This window comes from Pithys albifrons, chromosome 5 (assembly GCF_047495875.1).
Source record: "Pithys albifrons albifrons isolate INPA30051 chromosome 5, PitAlb_v1, whole genome shotgun sequence".
NCBI lineage: Eukaryota > Metazoa > Chordata > Aves > Passeriformes > Thamnophilidae > Pithys > Pithys albifrons.
The window spans coordinates 43,063,397-43,089,600 of record NC_092462.1 but is presented as its reverse complement, the minus strand read 5'-3'; the positions used below and the strand labels follow the sequence as shown (position 1 = coordinate 43,089,600).

At 36.5% G+C, this 26,204-nt stretch overlaps 1 protein-coding gene across 13 annotated transcripts; it reads right to left on the bottom strand.

The window, feature by feature from the left end:
• Positions 1-6: 6 nt before the first annotated feature.
• LOC139672402 (coagulation factor XI-like) lies at positions 7-26,149 on the bottom strand. Of its 13 annotated transcripts, XM_071556348.1 has the most exons (16): positions 18,830-19,602; positions 18,203-18,261; positions 17,868-17,975; positions 15,306-15,468; positions 14,571-14,677; positions 12,870-13,029; positions 12,220-12,329; positions 8,580-8,739; positions 7,706-7,815; positions 7,454-7,613; positions 7,211-7,326; positions 6,503-6,677; positions 4,725-4,900; positions 4,173-4,268; positions 2,753-2,892; positions 11-945 (listed from the first exon to the last, which is right to left on the bottom strand). In XM_071556348.1, exons 3-16 carry the CDS (start codon positions 17,887-17,889, stop codon positions 790-792), a joined length of 1,851 nt encoding a protein of 616 aa, XP_071412449.1. In that variant the 5' UTR covers positions 17,890-17,975; positions 18,203-18,261; positions 18,830-19,602; the 3' UTR covers positions 11-789. The 13 variants fall into 13 exon arrangements, 12 of the variants coding, with proteins under 12 accessions (XP_071412452.1, XP_071412451.1, XP_071412450.1 ...); XM_071556349.1 differs by lacking the exons at positions 4,173-4,268; positions 17,868-17,975 and adding an exon at positions 19,628-26,149 and having other exon boundaries at positions 9-945; positions 18,830-18,876; XM_071556346.1 differs by lacking the exon at positions 17,868-17,975.
• Between the last annotated feature and the right edge of the window lie 55 nt (positions 26,150-26,204).

Below are 26,204 nucleotides of genomic sequence, written 5' to 3'. Positions count from 1 at the left end.
GCACGAACTCTTGGTAGGCCACTGGGAACAGCAGGATGGAGATCTTGTAGCATGAACTGGCTTAACAGTGCCTGCGGCCACCTATGTACCTATGCTCAGGTCCTGCTTTGGGGATCCTCCAGCTAGTGATGTAATGGGAATAAGTTCGCTCTTTGCATTTCATCCATGGGTCTGTGGTTGTTTCTTCTTCCTGCCTGTGCTGATTCACACAGCTCTGTAACCATCTTTACAGAACTGTTACTGAAGAGCTTGCCAAGACCTCTGAGTTTGTTTTGTTGGTTAATACTGCCACTTTTTTGGCTAGTTTCCTAAGGAAATAAGGCTTATGCAACTGTATAGGCATCTCTCTGTCTCAGTTTCCCTTCCCCCAGCCCTTTAGTAAGTTTGTAAGTAGTTTGCCCATTTTAGCCACATTCAGATAAGGGAGAGAAACTTCCATGACTGTGTCCAAACCTCTTATGTTAGAAGTAGTTCTCAGCTCCCAGGTCCATATATGTCCTACAACCTCATCCACTTCCCTTTTAAACTAGCAAGGACAGAAGAAATCCATGGTTCAGCCATAATTTTTTTTTTCTGCCAAATCAGTGATCACAGAGTTTATTTTTATTACTGCTTTTTATTTAGTAATAGGAAAATTCATTCATTCCTGCTTTTCTGTTTTTTAAATTAAGTCTTTTACACACCAGGCTAACAAGAAACATCATTTAGAAAAAACTAATACACATCATCATGTTGGTTTTAGGGTTGTTATTCCACATCACCACTTTGAGTGAGTCAGTAATGCTCCTGCTATGTAGTTTTTTCTAGAATCCAGTCTGAATACTCAGCAACTTTGGTGTAGACTCCCGGCTGCCTGGGGCGAGCACACCCTTCACCCCAGCTGGTGATGCCCACCAGATACCACACCTCCTCGTGCCTGCATGACAGTGGCCCTCCTGAATCTCCCTGTGTCACAGGAAAAAAAGAGAGCATGCAAGTAAGAGCCCTCATCAGTATTTCTATTTCAAAGAAAGCTTTGAATAAAATCAGAATCATTCAGTGTTAACAACAGCATAACCGCCTATTTCAATCAGTTTCACTTAAAGCTTATTTAGAGAGTATGAAGCAGGTTTTCTGATTTTTTTGTAAACTGATTTTGAAATACTTTCTAGTCATTGCAAATAATTTCTAAGTTCAAAGCTACTGCTGGCTTTTTTTTTTTTTTACTTATCTGCATGCAGTGATTTAAAACTCAATCAAGATTATGTGTGCAAGTAGGAAAAACAGTAAATTTGGCAATGTTTTCACTTATGGCTTTTTTCTTAGAATGCAAATCTCAATTCTCTACACGGCTTATCTTGTATGAATGACTCTGTCTCCCTCAGGATAAAACACCTTTCTGTTTTCTTTTCCTATTCTAACCAATCTTTCTGAACATCAAGTTCTTTAGTGTAGCTGTTATGATTTGTTTAGACAATAGCAAGTGTGTTACTGTATTCAGTTGAGCAAAGTGCCAGCTGCCCAATACAGTCAAAGCTTCTCTCCCCCTGCTGAGGAAAGGGAGAAAAAAATTCTAAAACTTAAAACTGGTTTATATAGTTATACAGAAAAGAGAAAATTAAAAGAAAACTACAATTTAACACACACAAGCTAGATATAACAACAATCCTCTGCCTCCCAGCGAAAACAGATCTCATCACTCCAGATCCATAAAGAACTCCAAAAGACACCCAGCAAGACAAAAGAGAGAAAATAACAATAAAATGTTTACTTTCCCAAACTAAAACAAAAATGCAAAGTAGCAGCAGCAGCCAAGGACCACCTGAGCCGGACAGCGGCAGCGTGCCCTGTCTCTGCCTTGGCCATGATGCCAACTGAGAGAACTCCTCCTACGTATATCCCAGTTTGCATCATCTGGTATGAAATGTTTCTTTGGTTGCTTAAGTCAGGTGACACCTGTCCCTTCTAATCTAAGTAACACTATCAGGCTTAACTAAAATTAAGGCCTACATCTAGGTTTAATTAAAACTAAGGCCTAAACTACCACAGTTGTTTTTAAAAAACAGCATCTCCATGTTCTGGTAAACTGCATCAGATAAGAAAAGTCTAACTGGCATAGAAGAAAATCAGCTCCAAGTATTTTTACTTCTAATTACTCAATAACTATCATAGTAACAGTAACATTTCCACATAAAAGTGCTAACTGTTAAATGTTTATAGTGAAAACTGTATTTTGTGGAGAATTTGATCTTAAGACTATTTTCTTCTTGCATAAATTAACTCAAAATATTTAAACTGATGGAAGTGTATTGAGCATTTTAATAGCATTGCTAGCACCCTCCCTTCTGGTTTGTACATGATGGATGATTTAAAATGAGTTTTCATGTACTGTATTTCATGTCAAGAAATAAAACAGTACGTGGAAAATTTGGTTTTATTGGAGAAATGCTTTGAGGTGCTATACTTGCTCTCTTCAGATTTTTGATAGTCTGAAGGAATAGTGTTTTATTTCCTAAATGAATGAGGTATCTATATATCCACACTCAGAGTTTCTTATTCAAGGAATGTATCCCTAAAGATTTCAAAGTCATATAAGAAATATTTTCCACATACCTTGATTTTCAGTGCTTCTGACAAGGAAAAGTGACAAGTTAATCAACAGCTCTATTGATACCATGCTTTTCTGATAGCAATTAAAAATAATTACAGTATTAAATTATATATTTGAACAAATGGTTGGAATATACAATTACATGCTACTGTGTTTCATTACCTTACAAGCATCCCTTCCACCTTCATCATAGCCAGCACAGATCACTTTGTCACCTATTCTGTGCTTCCAGTACCTTGCCTGGCATTCCTCTTTGGACATGAGGGGAATGGGAGCCTTCTGAAGAATATCTTGTACTCGACCTATGTAAAAGGCATTATAAGCAAAGAAATTTTTCTAGCAAAATAAAAGTTAAAATTAAACTCTACACATCCCAATATTCTGATATTTCAAAGTGGGACATCACTGCTTCTAGAGTGTTCACAGATGACACTGATTTTCCTTTTTTATTTTAGTAAGCAATGTGAATTTTCTTCTAATTTGAATGTTTTTATAAGTCCATTTGTTTTGTCATAGTTGGATAAGCTTCAAAACTCCCTTGTGATTTGCAATGAATCCCCATTAGTGCATGGCTTTCAGGACATTGGGCCTTGGAACATTGCCATTACCATTGCTTTGGTTTAGTAACTATTATTTCCTAGTAAAATGTTGCAATAAGTTTGGAATCCACAGGTTGCCAAATCAGTGCTGTTCTATGTCTTAGTAGTTTATAGGACGGAGAAACTTGCACATAGAATAAATAAGACTATTTAAGAGCAGCCTTTTCTTAGAAATTAACAGAAGGAATTTGTCTATACAATATCTGCCTAAATTTGTTAGATTTCACATTGAACTCTAAGATTCAAAAAGGAAGAAAAGAGACTCTTTAAATAGGTGTGCATATATCTATATAAAGATTTAAAATGACACATATAAAATATAAATAAGTAGATAGATGTAAAACCATACTTTGATAATTAAGAGCTTTTTGGTCTATCTCCATATAAAATCAGAGGAGTTCGAAAAATCACATCTACTATCAAAACAAAATTGGCATGGTTTACAATCTTAAGAATAATAGAAGTAACTTCAATCTCTAATCTCTAAAGCCATATAAATACAATCACAACAACAATGACAAAAAAGCATGGATTATGTGCAGACTGTAATTCAAAACAGTTCAATGATAAGTTTGCTGTCTTTTTTGAGATAGGACCACAAAAAGCAGTCTGCATTCCAGATATATACTGGATTAAACTAGAATATAAGGGAACGTATTTGAGAGCTGTACAGGATATATTTAAGGTTGAATTCTCACATATTTCAAATTATTGAATCAAACAATTAATAAAATTAATTATTGTCTCAGAGCATTGAGTTACGTAATAATAGTTTCTTACATCTTTCATTTATGTTTTATGATGTCTTACTAGAAGTAGATTCTAATTAAGAATTATATTACAGTACTGGTTAGAAGCAATAAAGGTAGCTAAGAACAGAGCAGAATTTTCTTTTTTTTTTTTTTAAAGGAGGGTTAGCTTTTTCTCAAACACATGGTTTTTATAAATACGAACACTCACTCTTTAAAAATATTTATCTGTACCTTTTTCTTTTCTGTAACCCCATCCAATGACCCAACAGTCAGTATAAAATATATTAGCATCTTCTTTTGATGGCAAGCAAATAGGTAGTTGAAGATCTAAAATACCATTAAAAATATTAGTTTGACCAGCAGAGACAACTAAAACAATATGGCAAATAAGGTCAAACACGACCCTCTATGACAGACTCCATGTTACACGTTGTCCCTTATGCTATATACCATTGACCCTGAGATTAGCTCAGTTGGTTAAAACTTGGTTGTAACAATGCCAAGGTCATGGGTTCAATCCCTTCTGTGGGCCATTGACTGAAGAGTTGGACTTGATGATCCTTGTGGGTCCCTTCCAACTCAGAATAGTCTGTGTTTCTATGATTCCTATCACATAAATAAAAGCCACCCATTCTCTTTTCAAAGTCAGCAGAATGAGATCCTCCTCAAACCCAGTAACTTCATATTAAAAGAAGACAGAGTAGGTATCATGCACTGCCATAGCAATGTCAGCCCTGTGTCATCCTGCACATTTTCAGAATTCCTCTGCAATCCACTACATACCAGTAAAATTCATAGGCTTAGCAAGTTTCATTAAAGCAATGTCATATCCAGCCTGTGCGTATTTATACTGAGGGTGAACAATAATTTCTTCCACTTTGAAGAAGGGTGTATCCTCATTTATTTCTGATTGTTTTAAAATACCAGCATAAACACGCCAAATGTTGGGATTCTCAAGACTGAGGGAAGAAGACAAACAGTCAGCCTGTGGCTAAAGAGTCTAATGCAAGCCCTGAAGCAGTAAATGTGATTCTTTCAATTCATTCCAACACAACTTTTCTAGTAATGAAAAAAGGGTTGGTAATATAAGTACAAGTAGAGCCTATTCTGACACTTACTTGGAAAAATGACGCTAGCTATGTAAATATACATTAGAAAGTGTAGTACCACAGACATATATGAAAAGTTTCAGCTAATCTTTATTATTCCAACTTTATTTTGAGTAAATTTAAGAGATATTTCATTGTGACATTCTACCATTAAGGCAATTCTAGAGGTTTTGGTACATGCATGGAAGAAGATGCCAAAAATGTCTTAAACAAACTTTCCAACATTTTTGAAGATTTTATATATTAATTCATCCATATTAGTTAGGCTTTAAAATTTCCAATTAAAAAGTTTAGTTTCATTGCTATTTTGAAAACATATATTCTCTCTTTGTCTTTTATAATAATGGTAATTTCTACACTGAATAGTAAGTAAAGAATATTTTTATATAGGGTTTTTAAGGAATTTTGACCACTTTATGCAGGTTTGTCACCGAAGGCAAAATATTGGTAATACTATTCCATGAGAAAACAATAATGGGTAGCATACTACACTGTGTGAGTAAAAGTGCCTGATTTTGGACCATGATGCTGGGTCAACAGTCTCTTCTTTAAAGCCTTCTATCTGTTACCTGTTCTTTTTCTCCCATTAGACTGAGTTGCAGACTTCCAAATCATTCTGTAAATATCAGGATAACCTGCTTTACAGGTGCTGACAATCTAACAAGGGAAATAGATCATCTTTATGACGATTAAATCAGTCCTTCACAACATAAATTATTTCATGACCAAAATCTGATGGTAACTCAATTTACAATGCAGACTATGTGCATCAGGTATATTACCAGTCTTAGGTGGTGACTGCTTTAAATTCTGAAAATCTCCACTAAAAATAGGGTATTAATTGACTGGTTTGTAGAACTTTGGGGAAAAAAAAGAAACTTAAAGGAAAACTATGCCAGTTTGAATCTTCATGTTTCATGTAATGCTCAGGTATCAGAGACAGCCTGAGATCGGACTCAGAGATTTATGGTGTGTCCTGGTCAAATAGGTTACCTTACTGAGCACCATGTTGCTGAAGCTATCAGATTAGTACCATTTCTTAAGTGACACAGAAAAATCACTCAGATAACTCATTTGAAATTTATGAAATGCAATAACATAGCTGTAGACTTTTCTTGATAGATTATATGGTATTACAGTAAGAAAAGGCTTGTATCATGAGTGTCTAAAGTTCTGTAAGTATCTGTTGTCTGCTTTAGAGTTTTGTCTTCGAAATTCATTAAAATAATTTAGCATCAGCAGGACAATACTATGTTACAAAGGGACAAAGTATGGAGTTCCAGCTACATAACAACATGAATGGTCTACCTGAAAACTTCACCTTTAGGATACATTAAAACAGTTTCTTTTATTCTAGTTCTCACTCTTATTATCCTGAAGGGTAGATGTCAATTTATCTCACATGCTGGATTAAATTTTTGGGCTTATCTGGACATTTACATTAGGTCTCACCTTGTGACACAGTGAGCGGCTGTGATAATCCACAGGTTGCTGATGATAGAACCCCCACACAGATGTCTTTGTCGAGACAACTTCACATGCAAGCTGACCTGCCATGGCCATTCCCCAGGGGAAGAGTCTGTCCCTCCAACAATCCTAATAGTTCTTGCAGAATGCTGCATACACACTACAGAAATAATTCAAAACTGAGCTTAAAGACAACTTACATTCATCAAACAAAAATGAAGATGAGACTACTGCTGATCACTGAAAAGGGGCCATCTATTGTGAAGAAAGGGATACATAATACATTCTAATCCCTTTATGATTTACCATCATAAAGTCTATTAAATCCAAATTTACAGTGCTACTGCTGGTATTGACAATGTGTGTGTGTGTGTGGCTCGGCTTCGCGAACGAAGATTTTGGAAGGGCTGTCCCCCATGTGGGTGTGCCCTTCCAGCCTGCGCAGTGGATTTTAGGTGAGGCTCAGCGTGCGCAGAACTGGCCCCACCATTTAAGTACTGAGGTTCATCTACCACGGCCGAATATTGACAATGTGCATACTTGGCTAATTTCACTTTTCCAGAATACTCTAACATCACAAGGTGACTCACTGGGACAATGCAACCAAATCAGTACAATCACTTTAAGAATAAAAAAAATGTGTATCACCCTATACTGAAATTGGCTCTCTTGCATGAAGGAAATTTTACTTACCAGTACTGGCTTTTTTTTTACATAATCTTAGTGAGTATCCAGAGATCCTTCCTGGCCCATGTACTATTTTCACTGGAGATCCATCTGAGGACATTTTTAGGTGACATTCACACTTTCTGTCAATGAATTAATGCAAATATTTAGTTTTTACTTTTTTAGTACAGAACACATACATTACCCCCTCACCACATCTGCAAAATGATTTTTTCAACAATCTTTGAACATTTTAAAAAAATATCTCACCTTTCCTCATTGCATGAACCTTGGAGGGGAAAGTAGGTAAAAAATTGGCAGCGGATCATATCTGTGCAAACCTGCTGACAGGCTCTGTGTCCTTTAGTATAAGTGACATTAAGTTCATCTCCCAAAAAATCCATATGCGTGTAAGTGCGAGAATTGCAGGCTGTAAGAATGAGTGCATTTCAATCATCAGAATGTTACTAATTTGAATAATTCAAAATTAGCATTTGTATTGTAATTTACTGTTATTATTACCAGGAAAATATCTTCTGCAATTTAGGAGACCAAAGCCTGATACAGCATTTTCGCGTGATATAAGTGCCTCTGGTATCCCACTTGTTGATGTCTTCAGAAGGCAAAGATTTCTAAAATGAAATATTGTTCACAATATCTAATCTTTTATCACATTATAAAAACAATGGTTTAGGTACTGGTAAGAAAAATTTCTTCCTTATATATGCAGGGTTTTTTTCTCCTACTCTCATTCTGTAAAAGTATTTCACATGAAAATGCATTCCCTATGTTCACTAGATCACATTAAATTGATCCAAGTTTTGTAATGCTGTGCAATGGCATATAATCGTACAACTAAAAGTTGTAAGTATATATACATACGTAGAAGAGGCGAGTATAGATGATCATGCCATCTCAGCTTTGCTTCTCCCTGAAATTCCTTTGAAACTTTATTCTTCTGGTTTGTGTATGAAAGAAGGAAGTCAAAGAGAAGTATTTTTAAACCTAATAACTTAATTGAAAAATCTTTTCAAGTAAATAAGTTCACCCTGCCTGGAAGCCATATGACTCTTTTGATACTGTCAAAAATTCAGCTTGAAATCTTTAAAGTGATCTGGAGGCTCACTGTATTTTTGATGTGTATAGCTCTTTTCAGATTAAGACCAGATATGCAACTGCAATACAAAACCCCTGACCACATTGGAAAACAGATTAACTGCCCACAGGAAATTATAAACTTATGAACAAAAACCATAAAAACTTTGCTATACTGAAAACAGCCTTTGAACATAAAGTTCCGTAAGTATAAGAAATTACTGTTTAAAAAAATATTTCATTTTTAAATATAAATTTTTAAAAATCTACATAGATAATTACATTTGATTGTCATATTCACCTTTGGAATTCTATTTCCCATTTCCTGGTAAAGAATGTGAAGAACAAGCACTTTGGAAAATATGTGCAAATAGTTTGACAGACAGAAATATCAGGAGTGAAAAAACTTGTAATATTAATTCCTGAAAACTCTTGATCTTCAAAAATATCCATTTGACAATCTGTATAAAATAAGAAAAAAATAAACATTTCAAAGACTCCAGTATGCCATCAGAATATTGAGATGAACAGAATATTCATTTCTATCTTTATTTCCATTTTCCTTATGTGACCAATAAGCTGGAAAGATAACACAACCTTTTAACTAAAACTATTTCTCAAGAACATTTTAGAATATGTAAACTCATGGAGAGCACCACAGAACAAAGATAAGGTTCATATAGGGGAAAAGAGAAATGACATGTTACAATACACATTTGCTAATTGAATAGGGAAAGCTTTAAATTAATTTTAAATGAATATATCTAACAGAATGTCAGGGAAACTAGAATAAAAATAGTGGGATGTTCTTCTTAACATTATAGGTTTTACTATTTGAAAAGTAGGCAGAATAAGTAGCAATGCTGTATATTCTGCCTTCTGACATGACCAAAATAACACAACAGAGGCTTGGTAGGATAATTCACACAATCAGAATATGGATACAGAAGTTACAGGAAGTACTAGTATGTTTAGAAAGAGATTAATGAGTTGCCTTCTCCAAAGAAATACTTAAAGTTCTAGTTAGAATCCTAGTGCAAGAATAAAAAAAAAAAAAAAAAGAAAAAAGCATCAGCACAGAGGATGTTTCTTGAACCATCAGGCGGTAAAGATAGCAAAAATAGTGAAATGATCCAAAAGACAGGACTTGGTGGCAGCAGAGAACTTCAGCTGTTGAAAAAGTGCAGCAACCAACACTGTCCAGTTTGTTATAGAAATATACTGGGAACAGCTTACCAGAAAATAAGAAAAAGGGAGAGTTACAGCTTGATATGGCTCCTGTTAACCTGATGAGGTTTTCAAAAAACATAAGTATGAAAGGACAACAATACTGGGCCGTAATTACACAATAAGAACAGCAAGAAAATATAATCAGAAGTCTAGAAAATAAGAGTAAGTTACATCTGACAATCAGTGGGTAAGATTTCATGTGACATGGAAATAGCATTGAGAAGAATTAATAGTTTCTAAAGAAAATTATATTTAAAGCACAGCTGTGTATATGAAAGTTTAGGGAAGCTAACTCATGATCTCAAGGAACCATTTGTTCAATATGCAATGACCTCAAGGAAGGCACTTGGCAAAGGACAGAAATACAGAAATACTGCTATAATAGTGTGTGCATAAAAGGACAAAGCCAGAAAGGCAATGGCACAAAATAAAAGTCCACATAGGAAGGAATAAATAAAGTCAGAAAAAACCTAGAACAAATATTCAAATAAGCCCATTTCAGATATTTACAAAACAACAAGGCAGAAGATGGTTTTATGACTACATTTGACAAATCTCTGTCTGGGTAGATACAGCTGATATGTCTTGGATTAGGACAGTTGATGTCCTTAGATGACCTCTTGATCCACTAGCACCATCTAGGCTTCTATGACCACAATATTTATTTCTTCTTTCTCTATGCTCTTGCCTTTCTCAAAAGACACAGAAAGCAAGGAAAGATGGGTAAGAAGAAGACTGACTTTCACGTGTTGTCATGGCCAGCAATCAAGACCCATGAGTGTCTTACCCACTCCTCCACCACTAAAACTGGGAAGAGAACTGGAAGGGTAAAAACTAGAAAACTTGTGATTTGAGATAAAGACAGTTTAATAGGGAAAGCCCACACTGGGCACCAAAAAGAATTGTGGTGGGTTGGTGGGTTGACTTTGGCTGGATGCCAGGTGCCCACCACCCCGCTCTATCACTCCCCCTTCCCAGGTGGACAGGGGAGAGAAAATAAGATGGAAAAAGACTCAGAGGTTGAGAGAAGGTGGTTTACTAATGCAAAAGGGAGAGTTTCCATGCACAGAAACAAAGAATAAAAAACTAATTTTCTTCCCATCAGCAAGTGATGTTCTGCCACTTCCCGGGAAGCAGGGCTTCAGCACGCATAGGGGTTGCTCAGGAAGGCAAATATTGTAACCAGCAAATGCCCCATCTCGCCTCCTTTCCTTCGCTTTTATATCTGAGCTGACATCATACGGTATGGAATATCCCTTTCGTTAATTTGGGTCAGCTGGTCTAGTTGTGTCCTCTCCCAGGATCTTGCCCTCCCCCAGCCCCTTGATAGGGAGGAATGTTGAGAGGCAGTGCAGGTTCTGCGCCAGCACTGCTCAGCAGCAGCCAAAACACTGATGTGTTGTCAACACCTTTCTAGCTACCAGTGCAAAGCACAGCACTGTGAGGGCTGCTGTGGGAGAACTCCATTTCAGCCAGACACAATACACATACTTTTAGAAATTCAGATTAATGATGGATCATTACAACCATGAAATCACTATCATAAACCATAAAAGTCTTTGAAAAAGTCTCAAATAATCTTTGATTTTTTTTTATACTTAAAATCCTATGGTTCACACATATGCTACAGTCCCCAAATTCTTCTCAAAGTCTGTGAGCAGGATCCTCTTGGGTACCGTGATTTTTCTTCTAGTCATGAACACATGTCTTTCTAGTGTACCTTACAGCAAGAGTATGGCAAAAATAAAAAATCTTCCCTCTATTCTGTCACATACACATAGGAAGGGAATAACTACATTGTTTTCTTCTCTTTACAAAACTTTTTCTTGTTCTTTTACTCTTTACAATTAATTTTTCATTAACTGTCTTCATTGTTTAGATCTGAATCAAGCTGATTTTTTATAGTTGCCAAAGATTATTCCTACAGCAGGATTAGCAGATTCTGAAGGAAATGTATTGATGTAGGAAAAAAAATTGATTATATTGATACACTGTTTACAAAATGTGATTTATATAGGAAAACTAGACTATCTGTGAGCTAAAATAAGGTAATATGAAAACAGAAGAATATCATCAACTTTAAGAAAAGTATCACACAATAAGACAAGGTGGAGCTAGACTTAGAAAAAAATAGAAAAAAGTGAAGATGTTTCAGTTGAGAATAAGAAGGTATAACAATGTTTGATTTTAGACTCTTGAGATTTTTGCCTGAGTAATGATTGCAGAAACAAGTACAGACTTTATGCTTTCATCACAAATCATCCACAAAACATATAATATATTCCTTCATATTAGCTGGCTGTATTAGAAAGCTGAAGGTCTTCATTAAAAATTTTCAAGTGCATCCACAGTATACAAACAGAATTTAGAAAGCTTTATATTCCATCTGATCTTTGACTTTGATGGGATTTTATCTTTCATTTTTGTATCCATGATCCAAAGATAACATACCATTTCATCAAGCTAATCGTATGAAAGAATTCTTTGGATCTTTAAAGCAGACAATTGTTTCTGTAAGATGAATGATAATATGGAAGAATTAAAAAGAGATGAACCTCCTTTGTGGCTGAGAGTACTAACTATATTTTAAAGAATAAGATTATATTAGAATTAGTCTACATAATTAAACATTTATACATGTCAGTGACAGACTGTATTTTGTCATCTGTAACCCTTAAAGCTAAACTGAATCAGATATTTTAAATAGTTACCTAATTCAGAAAGCTGGCATGGCTTTAAAGAGAATCCAGACACAACCTCATCAAGCACCTTTATGCTGGCTGGAGTTCCTACACTGGTATGTTTCAAGAAGCATTTTTTACTGAATGACAAAGAATAAAGAAAGTGGTAAGAAAACAAGTCCTCTTCCTTCGACTAAACCATCCTCCTGGACCCATAATTCCTACCATGGTGCATGGTTCAACCTCCAGAAGAGGCTTCAAATGATGAACAGAGCTAGCTGAATAATGTTTAACTTGCAAATTTGAGCAAATTAAGAGCTCAAAAATCGGCCTGATAAAAATGAAATAATTTCTCTGGCTGCTCTGATGATATTTTCAGAACAATAAGCAGAGCAAGATTTAACAGAGCAATAATGTCACACATGTACCAATTTGTATTTCAGTATCTCCAGAGTATTTTAATTATTTTCAGTGCTATAATAATCAAGTTTGTCTTTCTCACCAGAGGACAAATGAAAGATAAATTATTATAGATATTTTCCTACCTGTAAGTGGTAATAAACATTGCAAGGAGGAATAAATTAAATATCCTTGAGTAGTTCTTGCACCCTAGATTGCTCTGATATTTACTCTACCAAAGCACAGTCCTGTCCAAGGAAATGGATCCAACCTGTATTTACCAAAAGCTTGCATCGTGAAATTTTTCAGAGGCATATGTAAAAAAATGACAATGCTTGTCATTGGTACATCTTTTTTGACACTCTTGATAGCTGTCAGCCATAGTAATATCATAAATATTCCCTTCCATATCCAGTCCTACATGAACATCTGGGCTGCAAGCTGTGAAGAAAGAGAGACCAAGTTCTGAAAATGTACTTCCATTCCCCAAATTGCCCAATATAGCAGTTTGTATGACACAGCCCTCATAATACCCATTCTACATCCCACACTCACTTCAGTTACATCACATTTCATATATGCTTCTAGTAATAAATCAGAAGTGTAGGTTTAGTGAAGTATCACATTGCAAAGGGGAAAACTGTCAGACTTTGACAGTGCCTCTGCCTACATGAGAGAGGGGCTCTAACCACTGTGGCTGACTGAGACCATGACACTCAGCAAAGCAAGAACTCAAGATTAATACTAAAATGTACTTTCCCAGTTCCAAATTCACAGAGCAGTTTAAATGACAAATTCTGCCCTCAGAAGCAATCTCCCATCTGAGTCAGAATATTTAAATTACACTCCACAGAGGGAGAATAGGGACTGTGGGGTTTCAAATGCAGGTCATTTCAATCTCTTCACAGAACATGAGTCAGCAAACGATTGGAGACATTTTTAAACAAGTATGGATTAGTTTTCATTTTAGTGATATTAGTCTGACTCTAGAGTAACTCCAGTGATATTAATTAGTCTAAATAGCATAAAAAATTAACATCCTACTGAAATCTCTTCTCCTGGGTCAAAGCTACTAAGAAATATTAATATGACAGGATATTGGCAGGAAAGGGCTTTTTAAAGACCTGACTGCTCTGAGAGCCAAGTGGCAAGCTAAAGCAAGCCCAGCTTATTTGATGATAGCTTTAATGGAGAAATTACATAAAAACCCATTTAGTCCAGACATACTGAGGTGCTACACTGACAAAACTAAAGAACTAGCCTGACATCCACAAGACACTATTTGTCCTCAAAAATAAAAAGTGAATAAATATATTCTTCCTTATTCTCTTTTTCTTAAGCACCATGCTATGCTTAGAGTTGATCTCTTTTTGATGACATCATTATGACAGTGCAAACTTTAAAAATATCTAAATCAACACATTTAATTGGCTTTAAATATGCCTGGTGATAATTTGCAAGTATGGCATGCTGAAACCAAGACTTCATGTATAGCACACATATGCTGAAAGATGCAGCTGCTAATAAATTATTGCACAGAATCACAAAGGTACTAACATCACTTTGTGACAATGCACTTCTGCTTTGCTGGGCATCTCACTTCAGAGTTATAAAAGAGGGCTACACGTGCCATATGAGGAGCTTTCTGGAGTGGAATAGTAGTATTAAATTAATCTTTAGAAGTGGAGCCAGCAGCTAAAGCACGTGCTCCCCCCTGTTTCTAGAAAATGAAACAGTAACTGCAGAAGCATCATTTCCCTGATACATTGTATGGGGAGCCCCAGTGGTGGATAGCTGGGCCTGAAGAGCAAAACCAGTGGAGATTTTGTCCCCTGTGTTTGAAAGCGATCTCACAAAGAACATAAAAATCAGTGCTTGACTGCTTCCCTGATTCTATTAGTCCTCCCAAAATGCTGATTTTTTTAACAGGAGTTACCCAATACAGAGCATAAAATGCACATATGTGAATAACCATATCTTACCACTGACTTGGATGTTACACTGTTTTAAGGAATGTCCAGAGACAGCTCCTTCCATATCCACTTTCGGCAGCATTTCTATATCACTGTCTTTTAAATAGCAGGAAAACCTGTGTTTTAAAACACAGCAATTCATGGCTTTTGCAGCACAATGCAGACTTCCATAACTGTTTCTCAGGTGAAATGTAGGCTATCCAATATCCCTCAACATGGACATGTTTGCAGGTGCAATTGGAAGAAAAATACAGAAGAGATACATATGCTTTGTCGGCATTGGTGGCAGATGACAATACTTCAGTTTGTGGGAGCTCCAAGAGGTCTCAATAAAGCGAGAAGCAAAACTGAAGGTTTGGAGGACAGAAATGCATTGGGCATAGAGAGAAGGAGAATCTCATTCTCTCAGGCTACAGAAGTTCTTAATTGTGAGAAAAATATGCTAAATAGAGAGTGTGGGGAACAGTATAGGGGACCACTGGAGATGTGAAATACTCAATAATTCATATAGAAGGGAGTGCATAGCCACTTCTGTTTCCTTGGAAGGGTTGGTATGCACATGTGAAGAATTGGGAATGGTCAAATTTAACCTTCTGAATTCAAGCAAGTACTCTTAAGACCTGTTTTAGAGATACATGACACTGTTCCATGCAACCCTGTGTGCCTGTGTTCTGTCAAAATGTTACCAACTTTATAAATTATCACAGGAGACCAGCAAAAGATACACATACATACACATCCTACCTTTTTGCAGGATCTTTAGTCCATGTCGCTGGCAAATAGGTGAAGAACAGACAGGTAGGATGGTAAGTACACACTACTTGGCAGTAATTGGCACTTGGTGTAAAAAATGTAGTGAGGTCTCCTCCTTGGAAGTATGTATTCTCATAGATCTGAGTCACACATTCTGATACAGAATAACAAAATGTTGCAATTATTAAAGATGGGAGCACACAGTCCAAGAGAAGAGGGTGAATTTACTGCTTCTCTTTGCCCTTGACCCCGCTTTTAAGACAGTCTTTTGGCAGGAAAAGTGGATTAGGGGAGTGAGTAGCACAGTTCTTCTGAGAGTCTCGTCTTTGCTCTCCAGCAGAAATAAAACTCTCTGGCGTGTCTCTGTCTGTTCCCTGCCTCATACCCAATGCTGGAGCAGTGCAGACTGAGCCAAGACAGAAACCCTAGCAGCAGGATAGGCCACAAGACAGACCTGCATGGCAGACAGGGAAGGTACCTTCTCATGGCAGATCTCAGGAGCAGCAGAAGCCTCTTCTGAGAGAGACCACCACTACAAGGAAGACTAAGGACAAGGTGCAAGAGACCAAAAAGATTTAGAAAGTTTTACGTAAAGGCCTATTTTGTTTAGTGATGCTCTGAGTCCAGAGTCACAGGTGGTGCCACTGTACACAGCCTCAATGGCTCTCACCATTTCATAAACCTTCTGCTCCCTCACACTCCGTCCTGGACACCCCCCCTCCCCACCCAGCTTGCTGTACAGCGTTACAGGAGTAGTGTCTCAGGAATGGTCCAGAATAAAAATGAGCTGAACTACCACCTTGCATCTACAGGAATTCTGAACTCTGAATAACATAGTGAACTCTTTAATGACAGCCACTCATGCTACAGAACCGTGTGACAAAGCAGCAACCTGCTCCCATCTTTCAAAATAAAGGCACTTGTAAGATCTCTATTTTAAAACACACAAGAAATCTGCTTTTGCACAGGACACCATTCTCTTCTTGAATTTGCCCTCCAAAAGGAGTAGCAAACCAGCAAATATGCTAATTTTTATTTCTATATCGACAAAAGTGCTTTTTCTCAGCTAAAAGGTAAAGAGAAAATAATATATTTTTACAGACTGGGAGGAAACCCCATCTGAAAACATTTTATCTAGTGATTTAATTTGTTACTATAGAGCAATCATACTGCATCAAATGCTATTTAAAGTGAAATCAAAGAGAACTATCATATCGGACTTTATAGTTATAAAACATTACAAGTGGATTTTATTTGTTAATTTTATTATAAACTCTATTTAGGCAATTCTATGTTTCCTGCACATGGGTGAAATATATACTCAAAAAAAAAAGTAAGGAAGTATTAAACATATGTGATAGATCAGCTAATATTTTTCAAAGGTTAATTTCTTGTTAATAACAATGTGAACTTTTCTGGTACATATATACTTTCAAAACCTTTCTCTAAAAGCTGGTATTTATTATTCTCAGTAGAGTTTCTTTGCCGAACTTTGTCATAAACAGAAAAGCATTTTCTATTGTTAGAGTACTCTAAGTGAATTCTTAAGTAAAAAGAAAAGAATATTGCAAGTACTTGCTGTATTAGATTTTTTGGATCATATTTTTCTTCTTCTAGAGTAAATTGAGACACAAAATTTTATTTATGATGTAAAACTATGCATCATGTAAAACTATGCCAGTTCTGAACACTTTCATTTACTAAAAATGTTTTTTAGACCTCAGAAAATTTCAAAGATTTTAGTTTTGCTTAGATTTAAAGCCAAGTAAAATATTTTCTTAAATAGTATTACGTTTTTCAAAGGGATTTTCCTAAAATGCTGTTACCTCACTGTACTCTGAGAAAACAGTTAATACATTACCCAACTTAAACCTGTGTTAGGCCTTAGTAATAAATTATCAGCAAAGGAAATTTCAAAGAAAATCAATGAAATTTTTGTAGTTTAACTTTTGCTAACTGAACAAAGTAAATCATTAACATGGATTAAAAAATATACAGAATCATAATTTTCCAGCTTATCAAGAGAATTCTAAAAACCATTTACAATAAAACAACTAGTTCTGGAGTCATTTACCCTTCTTGCGATAGTTTCAAGCACAATGGTACATAGGTGTTACACAGATACTTTTCACATAAGTAATTGCACACAAAGAGAATATGTGAGTAAGACTGAAGGTTGTTGGGGTTTGTTTGTTTTAAAAAAAAAAAGTATGCTAGTTCTCACTGTGTCACAGTGAGGCTGCTAAAGTGAGAGGCTCCTGCAACCTGACTGTCTGTCAGTCCTGCCTCCTGCATGAGGGCAGCATCTGGAAAAGGTCTAAGGCTCCTCTGCAGCTGGGAAGAGGCAGATAGCGATAGCTCAGCCCAGCACTGACAGACTGAGCCTACAACAGCCAGCACACATTACTGCAAATTTGAGAGAGCTCTGACTTGTGCTGCAGGGAACCAGGTTAGAGCAAAATCAGCTGAAAAGCTTGGGATGCCACTTTACCTCCTGCACCTCCATTAGCCACAAAGCGCTCCCTTCCCAAGCTGGCTTCTAAAGCTACTAACCTTGCTTTTGGGAACAGGACATGGAGCATCACATCGATTTCAGAGCTACAATGTGGATGTAGCATCAGTCTGATAGAGAAAACTGCCCATGACATGGTCCTATGTGTGCTGCGGGAGGTGACAGGATGGAGGTGGTAGGACAGTATCAGAAACATATCATTAGAAAATTCCATGAGAAACAACAGAGTTATGCGAGTTAACCAAACTTAGCTAATCACAAGCCAGCAGAATCAAAACAGCTCTCTCAGTACCAGATTTCAGGTACTAATCATCTCTCCTTCTACAAGAGTTGTGTTATTCTGTGTGTCAATCTTGGAAATTATATATTCACTTACCACTGCAAACGGAAGCAAGTAAGGAAATTAAATAAAAAGTCCGATAAATCCAAATCATCCTAAAAACCACAAAATCATTCTTTAGGATATGTTTAATAAAGGGTGTATAATTAATTTTATAAGGCATCACAAAACGTGACACTGATTTACACTTGCGCTGTTTCATCATTAATTCAAAATTACACTGAAAGTTACAAATTACAGCTCTGATATGCAGTTTGGGCATACACAAAGTAGCATGAAAGAGTAACTGAAGTTATTATTCCTTACAATTGTAAGACACAATAGAGCTTATAAACACTTCAAGAATTTCTGCTTCTTTTAACAGCAGAATATTTATTCTTGCTTAGAATGGGAGCAATATTCCATTGAAATTATATTACTAATCCTGACTCTTCTAATAGTTTTGTAGATAGTTATTCACATAGCAAACAAATGACACACTCACTTCTTCTGGTATATGCTATATGACTTCTAAACTTTTTTTTTTTCACATGCAACAACTGAAGCTGTGAAATAATCAAATAAATTAACCACACGACACAAACCATAAATATTTCAACATACACTGTCTTGTTGCAATGAAAACCTTTCCCTGAATACTAGTTTTAAGTAACAATTACATACCTGAACATACAGTAGGTCTGGGTGCATGGGTAAGGTTTATGCTGTACCTTAAAAAACAAGTCAACACTTTGTGTTAAATATTACTATGCCTGCTGTGCTAACTTATCTTTAATATTTACTTTGAATGGGTACTCTTTCTGTCAATAGTTACTGAACTTGGGACCCATTTTCAGAATGTCTACCATCCACATCACACTGAAATAGATGTCCAGCTTTACAGGAGCTGAGCATCCACCTCTTTTCTGACATTTTAAAATAAAAGGCAAATCCCTGATTCAGAACCGCCAGAGAATCTGCTGCTAGCACAGAAACCTACATAAACAGGGACCAACATCTGTCTCAAGAGTAAATCTGGAGCTGGCAAGGGGGGAATCCACACGAAATCAGTCAGATTAGTGACTCAGACCCAAGTAAACAACATCACTAAGAAATTACAGCAGCTGAGGATATAATCATCACCTATATCTTCTTTTTAATACCTCACTTTCTTGAGGTACTCCCCTGACAAGTAGAGACAGCTATATACTTCAACTGTGAGCCTGTATATACTCCTATTTTGTTGCTAGATTCAACTAAGAGTGTCTTCAGTTTGTCAGAAAGCAGAAGAAAACCACAAACCTGTTTTCAGACATATGAAATGTAAATACCACAGGAAAAAGTCAAATTATAGCTGATCTAGATCACTTGTTTTGATTTCTAAAATTCTTTTTAACATGTTAACCAAAGCCAAATAAATTTCAAACAAAAATAAAATCTTTCAAATCTAGAAAAAAAAGAAAAAAAGGTGTTTTGTCTCACAGTGAAATTGCCCAAGGAATGACTCTTCCCTCCTTTCCATTCTGTTCCTTCTTTTCTTTTAAACTGAATATGCTGGAAAACAGATATATAGACTCAAATCAAAAAGTATCAAGATCAAAACACTTCACCCAACTATGACCCTTTTGAGCATCCCAATGAAGGAATTGACTTCCCCATGATTTAAGTACCAGCAAAATCTCCAACTCCTCCTTACAGAGGAAGAACTGTCTCAAATAAAGTCTTCATACTCTCCTGTGTATAAGCCAGACAAGCTCATACAAGAGGACTAAAATGTTTTCAGTACAGCAGCTTTCATTTTTATGTGCTCTATTATGCAGTAAGTGTGCAACAGTGAGAGTGTTAGAAGGCTTTACTGAAAAGCACATTGGTAGTTTGTTCCTGTAACATGAAGTGTTTTGAGACTAAGGTGTCTGTACAGTTCTGACCTTTAACTCAGAAAATGAGATTTTTGGATCAGCCACAGTGTGTATGAGTATTAGGAGCACAGCTCTGGAAAAGTACAGCACAGCACTGTCAGTTAACACCACTAAAGCCTTCCTGTATAACCACAGCTATGTGACTTAGTCTCTCTTTTCTCATCTATAAAATTATGATAATCTTTTACACCCCTGGAAAAATTTTCACCTTTACTTTAAATTAGAGTTTTTATCATCCTGAAAGTAATCACAAAACCTGCCACTTATCTGAATATTTTTAAACAAGCTGAACTTACAATTTGCTGTGTTGCTCAACCTGTACTATTATTCAATTAAAATAATTATTTAGCTTTTGTGTGTGTGTGTGTGTGTGTTCATTTCACTTGGTGGTACCAAGGGATTAGAACTTTTTTCCAAAGACTTAATTTCTTCACTTTTCATTGCTCATCTGGGCTTTTCAGCTCAGATATTGGGCAGTTATTCCAGTTCATTACTGTCATCTTAAAATACAAGCAAACAAAAACAAACAAACAAGCCCACAAAAAAAAACAAAACAAAAACTCCAACTCCGCACTGTTCGGAAAAAAAATGTATACAGTTCAAGTAAATAGAAAAAACCAGAGCAGATTGATCATAAATTTTACAAAGATCATGTGTGTCATCAGGCAACATGTAGTCATACCCATATTCATCAGAAGATTCTGTAATATTTCATGCCTATAATCCATTATCTCTACTGTATAAATTTGTCTAAGGAAAGGGAATTTTTTAGTGATGGCTGTTTGTTTCAGAAGTAAACTAGTGGGAAGAAAAAAAATACTTACTGAAAGCAGCAGCTCTCAAATTTAGATATCACACTCTTCCTAAAAGCATACATCATTTTAATTACATGTGTATGAGCATCAGTTTTGATTTGACGGTGAAGCTGAGAAACAAGGCAGCAATGAAATTCAGAGAATCATAATGAGCACGCTCACTTTGGAAAATAAACACATTTTCTTTCACTGAGCCTGCTACTCACATTACATGCTCCCATTTACATAACTGTACTGTTGCTCAAGTAAGTTGTACTTCGGTACAAAGAAAAACTGTTTTATGAACTCTAGGTTGATAAGTGACTTATAGTTTATTTTATAGGACATATTTGTTATAGGACCAATTACAAAATATGCTGAGACAAATTATCAGCTGGTCTAAGTTTACTGAGCCTCACTGAAATCCAGAGATTACATGACAAACTCAGAGAAGTGTTAGAAATTCAAAGCGCAAAGAACACCAAAACCATCTAACACTCCTTAAGCTCATAAAGGCTCCATGAATAAGGTTACTGTTGGTCTTAATTCCCTCACTGTATTCATTTAGCTATAAGCAATATTCTGGTAACTAAACCAGGATACTGTAATTAGGGTTCAGTAATTCAGATAGCAGAGACAAAAGGAGAGTTCATCAACATGTTTTGATAAAATGGAAATATTTTCATTTATAAGTACAAAATTTAGTTGAATCAGCTGAAATAAAATGGAGTGCTTGCTTCTGTTTGTCTGTTTCATTTTGACTGCTATTTAAAACACACAAAACCTGCTTCAGCCTAAGAAAGTTATTTAAGATGACATCTCCCTAGCAGTGCAACTGTCTACTCACTTGATACTGCTCTCTGCTGATTTTCACTGTGATCCATGCACAATCTTATTCATCTGCAAAGGTGGCAGGTGAAGAATAATCACTTCAGGAAATTAATGACTGGACTCTATCTTGATTTAGGTCTAATTCTGCCCGGAAAAACAAAACCCACATTTCTTATGGCAATCCTATTAAAAAATCCAGCTTCAACATGAAAGAGGATCTACTTTCTGTGACGAGACAACACCCTGGTCGTGATGTGGAACAGGAGGAGAAGCATCTCAGAGGAAATCAGGGAAGGAAGGTACCAGTATGGCAAGATAAACACAAGTTCTCATTTTGATATGGCTTTGTGGACACCCTTCCATCTGAATGAGGATGCTTAATAACTTTATGAACCTGAATGCTTCGGTAGTGGGAAAAAATATAAACCAAATCAACAAATGTTATGAAGTATTGCATGGCTATCATTACATATATGACAAAGGACGGAGTGAAATACCAAATGCTGCTAACACAAGTTCTAAAAATTTGATCTTGATCTTTTAATCTTACAATCAGCAATCTGGAGCTTTTACATCTGAGTCAGGATGACATTATTTGAGGGAAGAATTGGTTGTCTCACTAGGCCAGAATCTTCTTGTTTGAGTTGATACCACCTCCAATGGCTGCAAAAAGATGGATAGAATAATTTTGATTTGTGGAAAGGGCTGCATTGCAAATTGTCTCAAAATAAAAGCAGTTTAGTAGTTTCATATTCTGCAACGACATGTCAACGATAGTCTTCCTGGAAATAGAGCCTAGAAACCACTGCAAATCAGATGTCAAATAAGAAATCAACACACACCAAATTCAGGATCATAGAAAAAAAATAGAAGACAGTTGCAAATATTAAACAATAGCTACTGGCTTTGTTATTTAAGAGGCCTTATTTCATTTTTTTCTTATAATCATATATGCCATTTTTTTTCTAAATGGAGAATCACACAACTTTCCAAGGCCTTTCTTCTTGCAGCTAAAGCACCCGATGCTGGTTATTGTTAGAGAAGACAGAATATCTCAACATACTGAAGAGTTCCAGTGTCTTGACCAGGCCCTGCAAATTGTCAAACAGTAATTCTTAGCAATTTATATGTGTCCCTGAACTGCTAGCCTAGTCAGGTCATTTGGGCATAAAGCCTTTTGATAACTGACTGCCTTTCTTTGCTCAAAATAATTTGCATTTTCAATGAACACTTTACATCTCCACAAGTTACAGTCCAGGCATTGATCAGAAAACCCCACTTGTTGAGCAAAAGATGGAGTTATACTTAGCAGAGTACACCCATTTTCAGAAGAATCTCAGGTGTATGTGATTTTTGTTCTGGAAAGTGACTTGATTTAGTTTGTAATCTTTTAATCCATGCAAACCATGAATGTCATCTTCTAAATATGACCTGACTATAAACTGAGGTAGCGCTATACTGGGAAGTTTGCCAGGAAGTGGCACCAATACTGGTTTTAGGAAGAAAAGTGTGGCAAAGGCTCTTTGAGTCTTTCAGCTGCTGGAAGAGAAGATCACATGTTAGATCATACCTGGCAAAATTATCCATTTGTAGCAGTGTACTAGCATCTATATATGAGGTTTTGTCTTTTCCAGCATGAAGATTAAATTCAGGAAGGCAGGTGGATGTCTAGTAAGCACCACTAGTCCACCTCCTGCATATGCCCAAACATGTACCTTTCAGAGGCCAAAAAGCAGTTTGTGTCAAGGTGGCTGGAAATTTCCAGTGTCTCTGAGGCACCTGCAGGTGCTCTCAAGCAGAACCGCCCAAGATATCACACAGGGTTTATTATCAGTGTTCTTAACAGCTGTAAACCATGATCCAGAAACACTCACATGCTCCATTTCTGTTATCCCAGTAGAAAGCTGGGTCTTTTCTTACACCATCAAAAAGGGAGCTTCATGTGAAGTGTAATATTTGGGTTTAGAGTTCAGCTGCTACTTTCATATGATCAGCAGATACATAGAAATCAAGACAAAATCACAAACAGCTACTAGGCACGTGCAGCAACCAAAGCTCTGCAGGCATGAAGTTCTCTGTACATTCAGTTGCTTTTTTCCTCAATATTTAGTTCCTTAGAAGCCTCAAATTACTTCAAAACTACTTTTCACAAAAGAAGATGAGTGGTCACTGCCATTTCAGAACATCTCAGAACACAAAGATTACAGAATTAAATCAGTGCTCATCTTGGCAAAGATACTATGTGCATAACTAAATGGAGATTTTCCACTTTGGCAACCCTGGGCCAGCATTTGAGCCCATGCACTTTTAATAATGAGTTTGCCTTTACAGTTTTATCTGGCTTTTGTCGCAGTTATTTTCTTGTTCACATCAGAGATTATAAAGAAATTATAACTTACTTGAGATCTCATTCTAAGAGAAGAGTATGGTACAAAAATGAAGCGCAAGAAAAAGTATTGGCTGGAGTAGACAGAAGTCATAAACATTATCTTATGGAAAGAATTGTTATAGTTTGGTCTGTCTTACAAACTATTTCTACAAAATAGATCCCACAGAAGAAAAGGAAATAATACTTGTTTTCATGTGTCCTGAAAGTCTTCAACTTAAGGACATAGTTTAAGAAAACACGAGGTACCATTCCAGGTTCCAACTACATACCACGTGTCCTGAGAAAACATATTCTGGATGCAAATCTTGATTGCCTTGAAAGCTCACACTGCTGAGTACCCAAAAGCATGAAATAATGCCTTAAGAGTCTCTTTGGAAAACGTGATATTTGTATTCTGTGTATTAACATATGAAGATAGTCTCAAAAGTTATCTTGTTATTAAGAAAACAATGTTTACATTCAGCCCTGGAAACTTAAATTCTTGTTATTATATAGCAATGAAACCTATGTGGAAAAAAAAAGGCTGAAAAATGCAAGCATGTTTTGACTGCTATATGACATTTTTTTCTTAATGGCAATATAAAGGTAGTAATTATAAACTATTTGAAAAAGTCTTGTGATTTCATTTATGTAAACTAAGCAGTTACATACTTTCTTTTTACAAGATCCTGACAAAACAGTAAAACCTAGGTTCATCAGAATATAAAGAATTTGGCAGGTTCAAGAAAACCTCAAATTTACTTGAAAAACATAGAAATTATTTTTTCTTTTTTATGCTGTTCTACAAAGCACAGCAGTATCCCAAATACTAAACCACTAAGTGGTGTTAGAAGGGCACATGGAAAGGGACAAAAGAAAGAATCTGTAAAGGTCAATAAAACACTAAGGACAGATTACTACTTTCTTACTTTGTAACACATTAATCATTAGAGTGGACCAATCCATATTAACTGCATCAGCTCTGACCTTTAGTTTCTCATCCAGCTCTCCTCTGCAGGTTACCCACAGCCCCAGAACAACCTAAAGGCAACAGTGCACCAAAACCCCTCACTGCCAACCACAGTGGCAAGAGCAACACTGCATCAGCAGCTAAAACCAGGTTATCGGTGGGCACCCTTCTTTGTACAGTGCCAGGCGCCATGCTGGAGTAAAACACATCAGCCAAAAGAAGCCCCAAAACGAGCAGACCAGCTAGAGGACCTCACTTTGGTCTAGCACCAGCTTTTCCAGAGCTTGCAAAAATCATGGAGAGTCTGCTCTCCAACTGAGGGTGGCCTGTAGCAGATTTTGACCTGTCCTGAAGATACAGTCAGAAACTAGACATAGGCATGTCATTCCATCACTTTAATTCCTCTTTAACATCAATCAGCAAAAAAACTGCATGTTGCCTACTGAGCCAGTGAGAGATTGGAAAAAATTATCACTGGCTCAGAACAACTAAAGGAGGGGTGGAGGGCTGGAGGAGTGAAGCAGGGTAAGTTCTGCCAAGAAGGGATGGTACACTGCTCCACGCCTCTCACCCCTGGAAATCTAGCCCAGCCCAGAACGACTATTAGCCACTGGCATATTGAAAGCCGCACCTCAGGGGAGGGGCCTAAGAGACCAGAGCAGATAAAAGCAAGTGCACAGGAATACACATGGTTGCAGCCCACCATTTGGATTTTATAGTAGCTGAGATAATGCCAGAATTCAAGGAGTGATTACAAATCTTCCTTTCTCCCTTTTCTTTCTCTCTCTTTCTTCTAATTTTCTCTTCTTAAAATATGGTTAACCTAAAGTTGGATGGGTTAGAGTTTGCTACATCAATGTTTTGTGAAATGCTTTATTTTGATTGAATGTTGCTCTAAGGAAATTTGCCAAATCCCTTTATTCTCTAAAGTCTGACAGTGAAAGTTTGTTGTTTGATCTCCTGAGAATATCGTCAGGAGACACTTGCTTCAGGGAATTGAAGTACCTAAGCCCCCTTAAGAACTCACTGAGCAAGATCAGGGCTTTTCAGGACCCTAGAAGGTAAGAGCACATTGGCTCATTGTTTTGACCAACACAGTAAAATCTGGCTGATTGTTCACCCCAGAAGAACTGATGCTAAGAAATAATTATTCATCACTAATATACCTGCACACATG

Coding starts and splice junctions, on each gene's coding strand:
- LOC139672402 (XM_071556344.1), bottom strand. CDS start 18,428: ATGCCCAAACTGCATATCAGAGCTGTAATTTGTAACTTTCAGTGTAAT. Junction 14,678..15,305: donor ACTAAAGATCCTGCAAAAAG/GTAGGATGTGTA, acceptor TTTAAAACACAG/GTTTTCCTGCTATTTAAAAG. Junction 6,678..7,210: donor TAAAAAAAAAGCCAGTACTG/GTAAGTAAAATT, acceptor TTATTTCTGTAG/TGTGTATGCAGCATTCTGCA.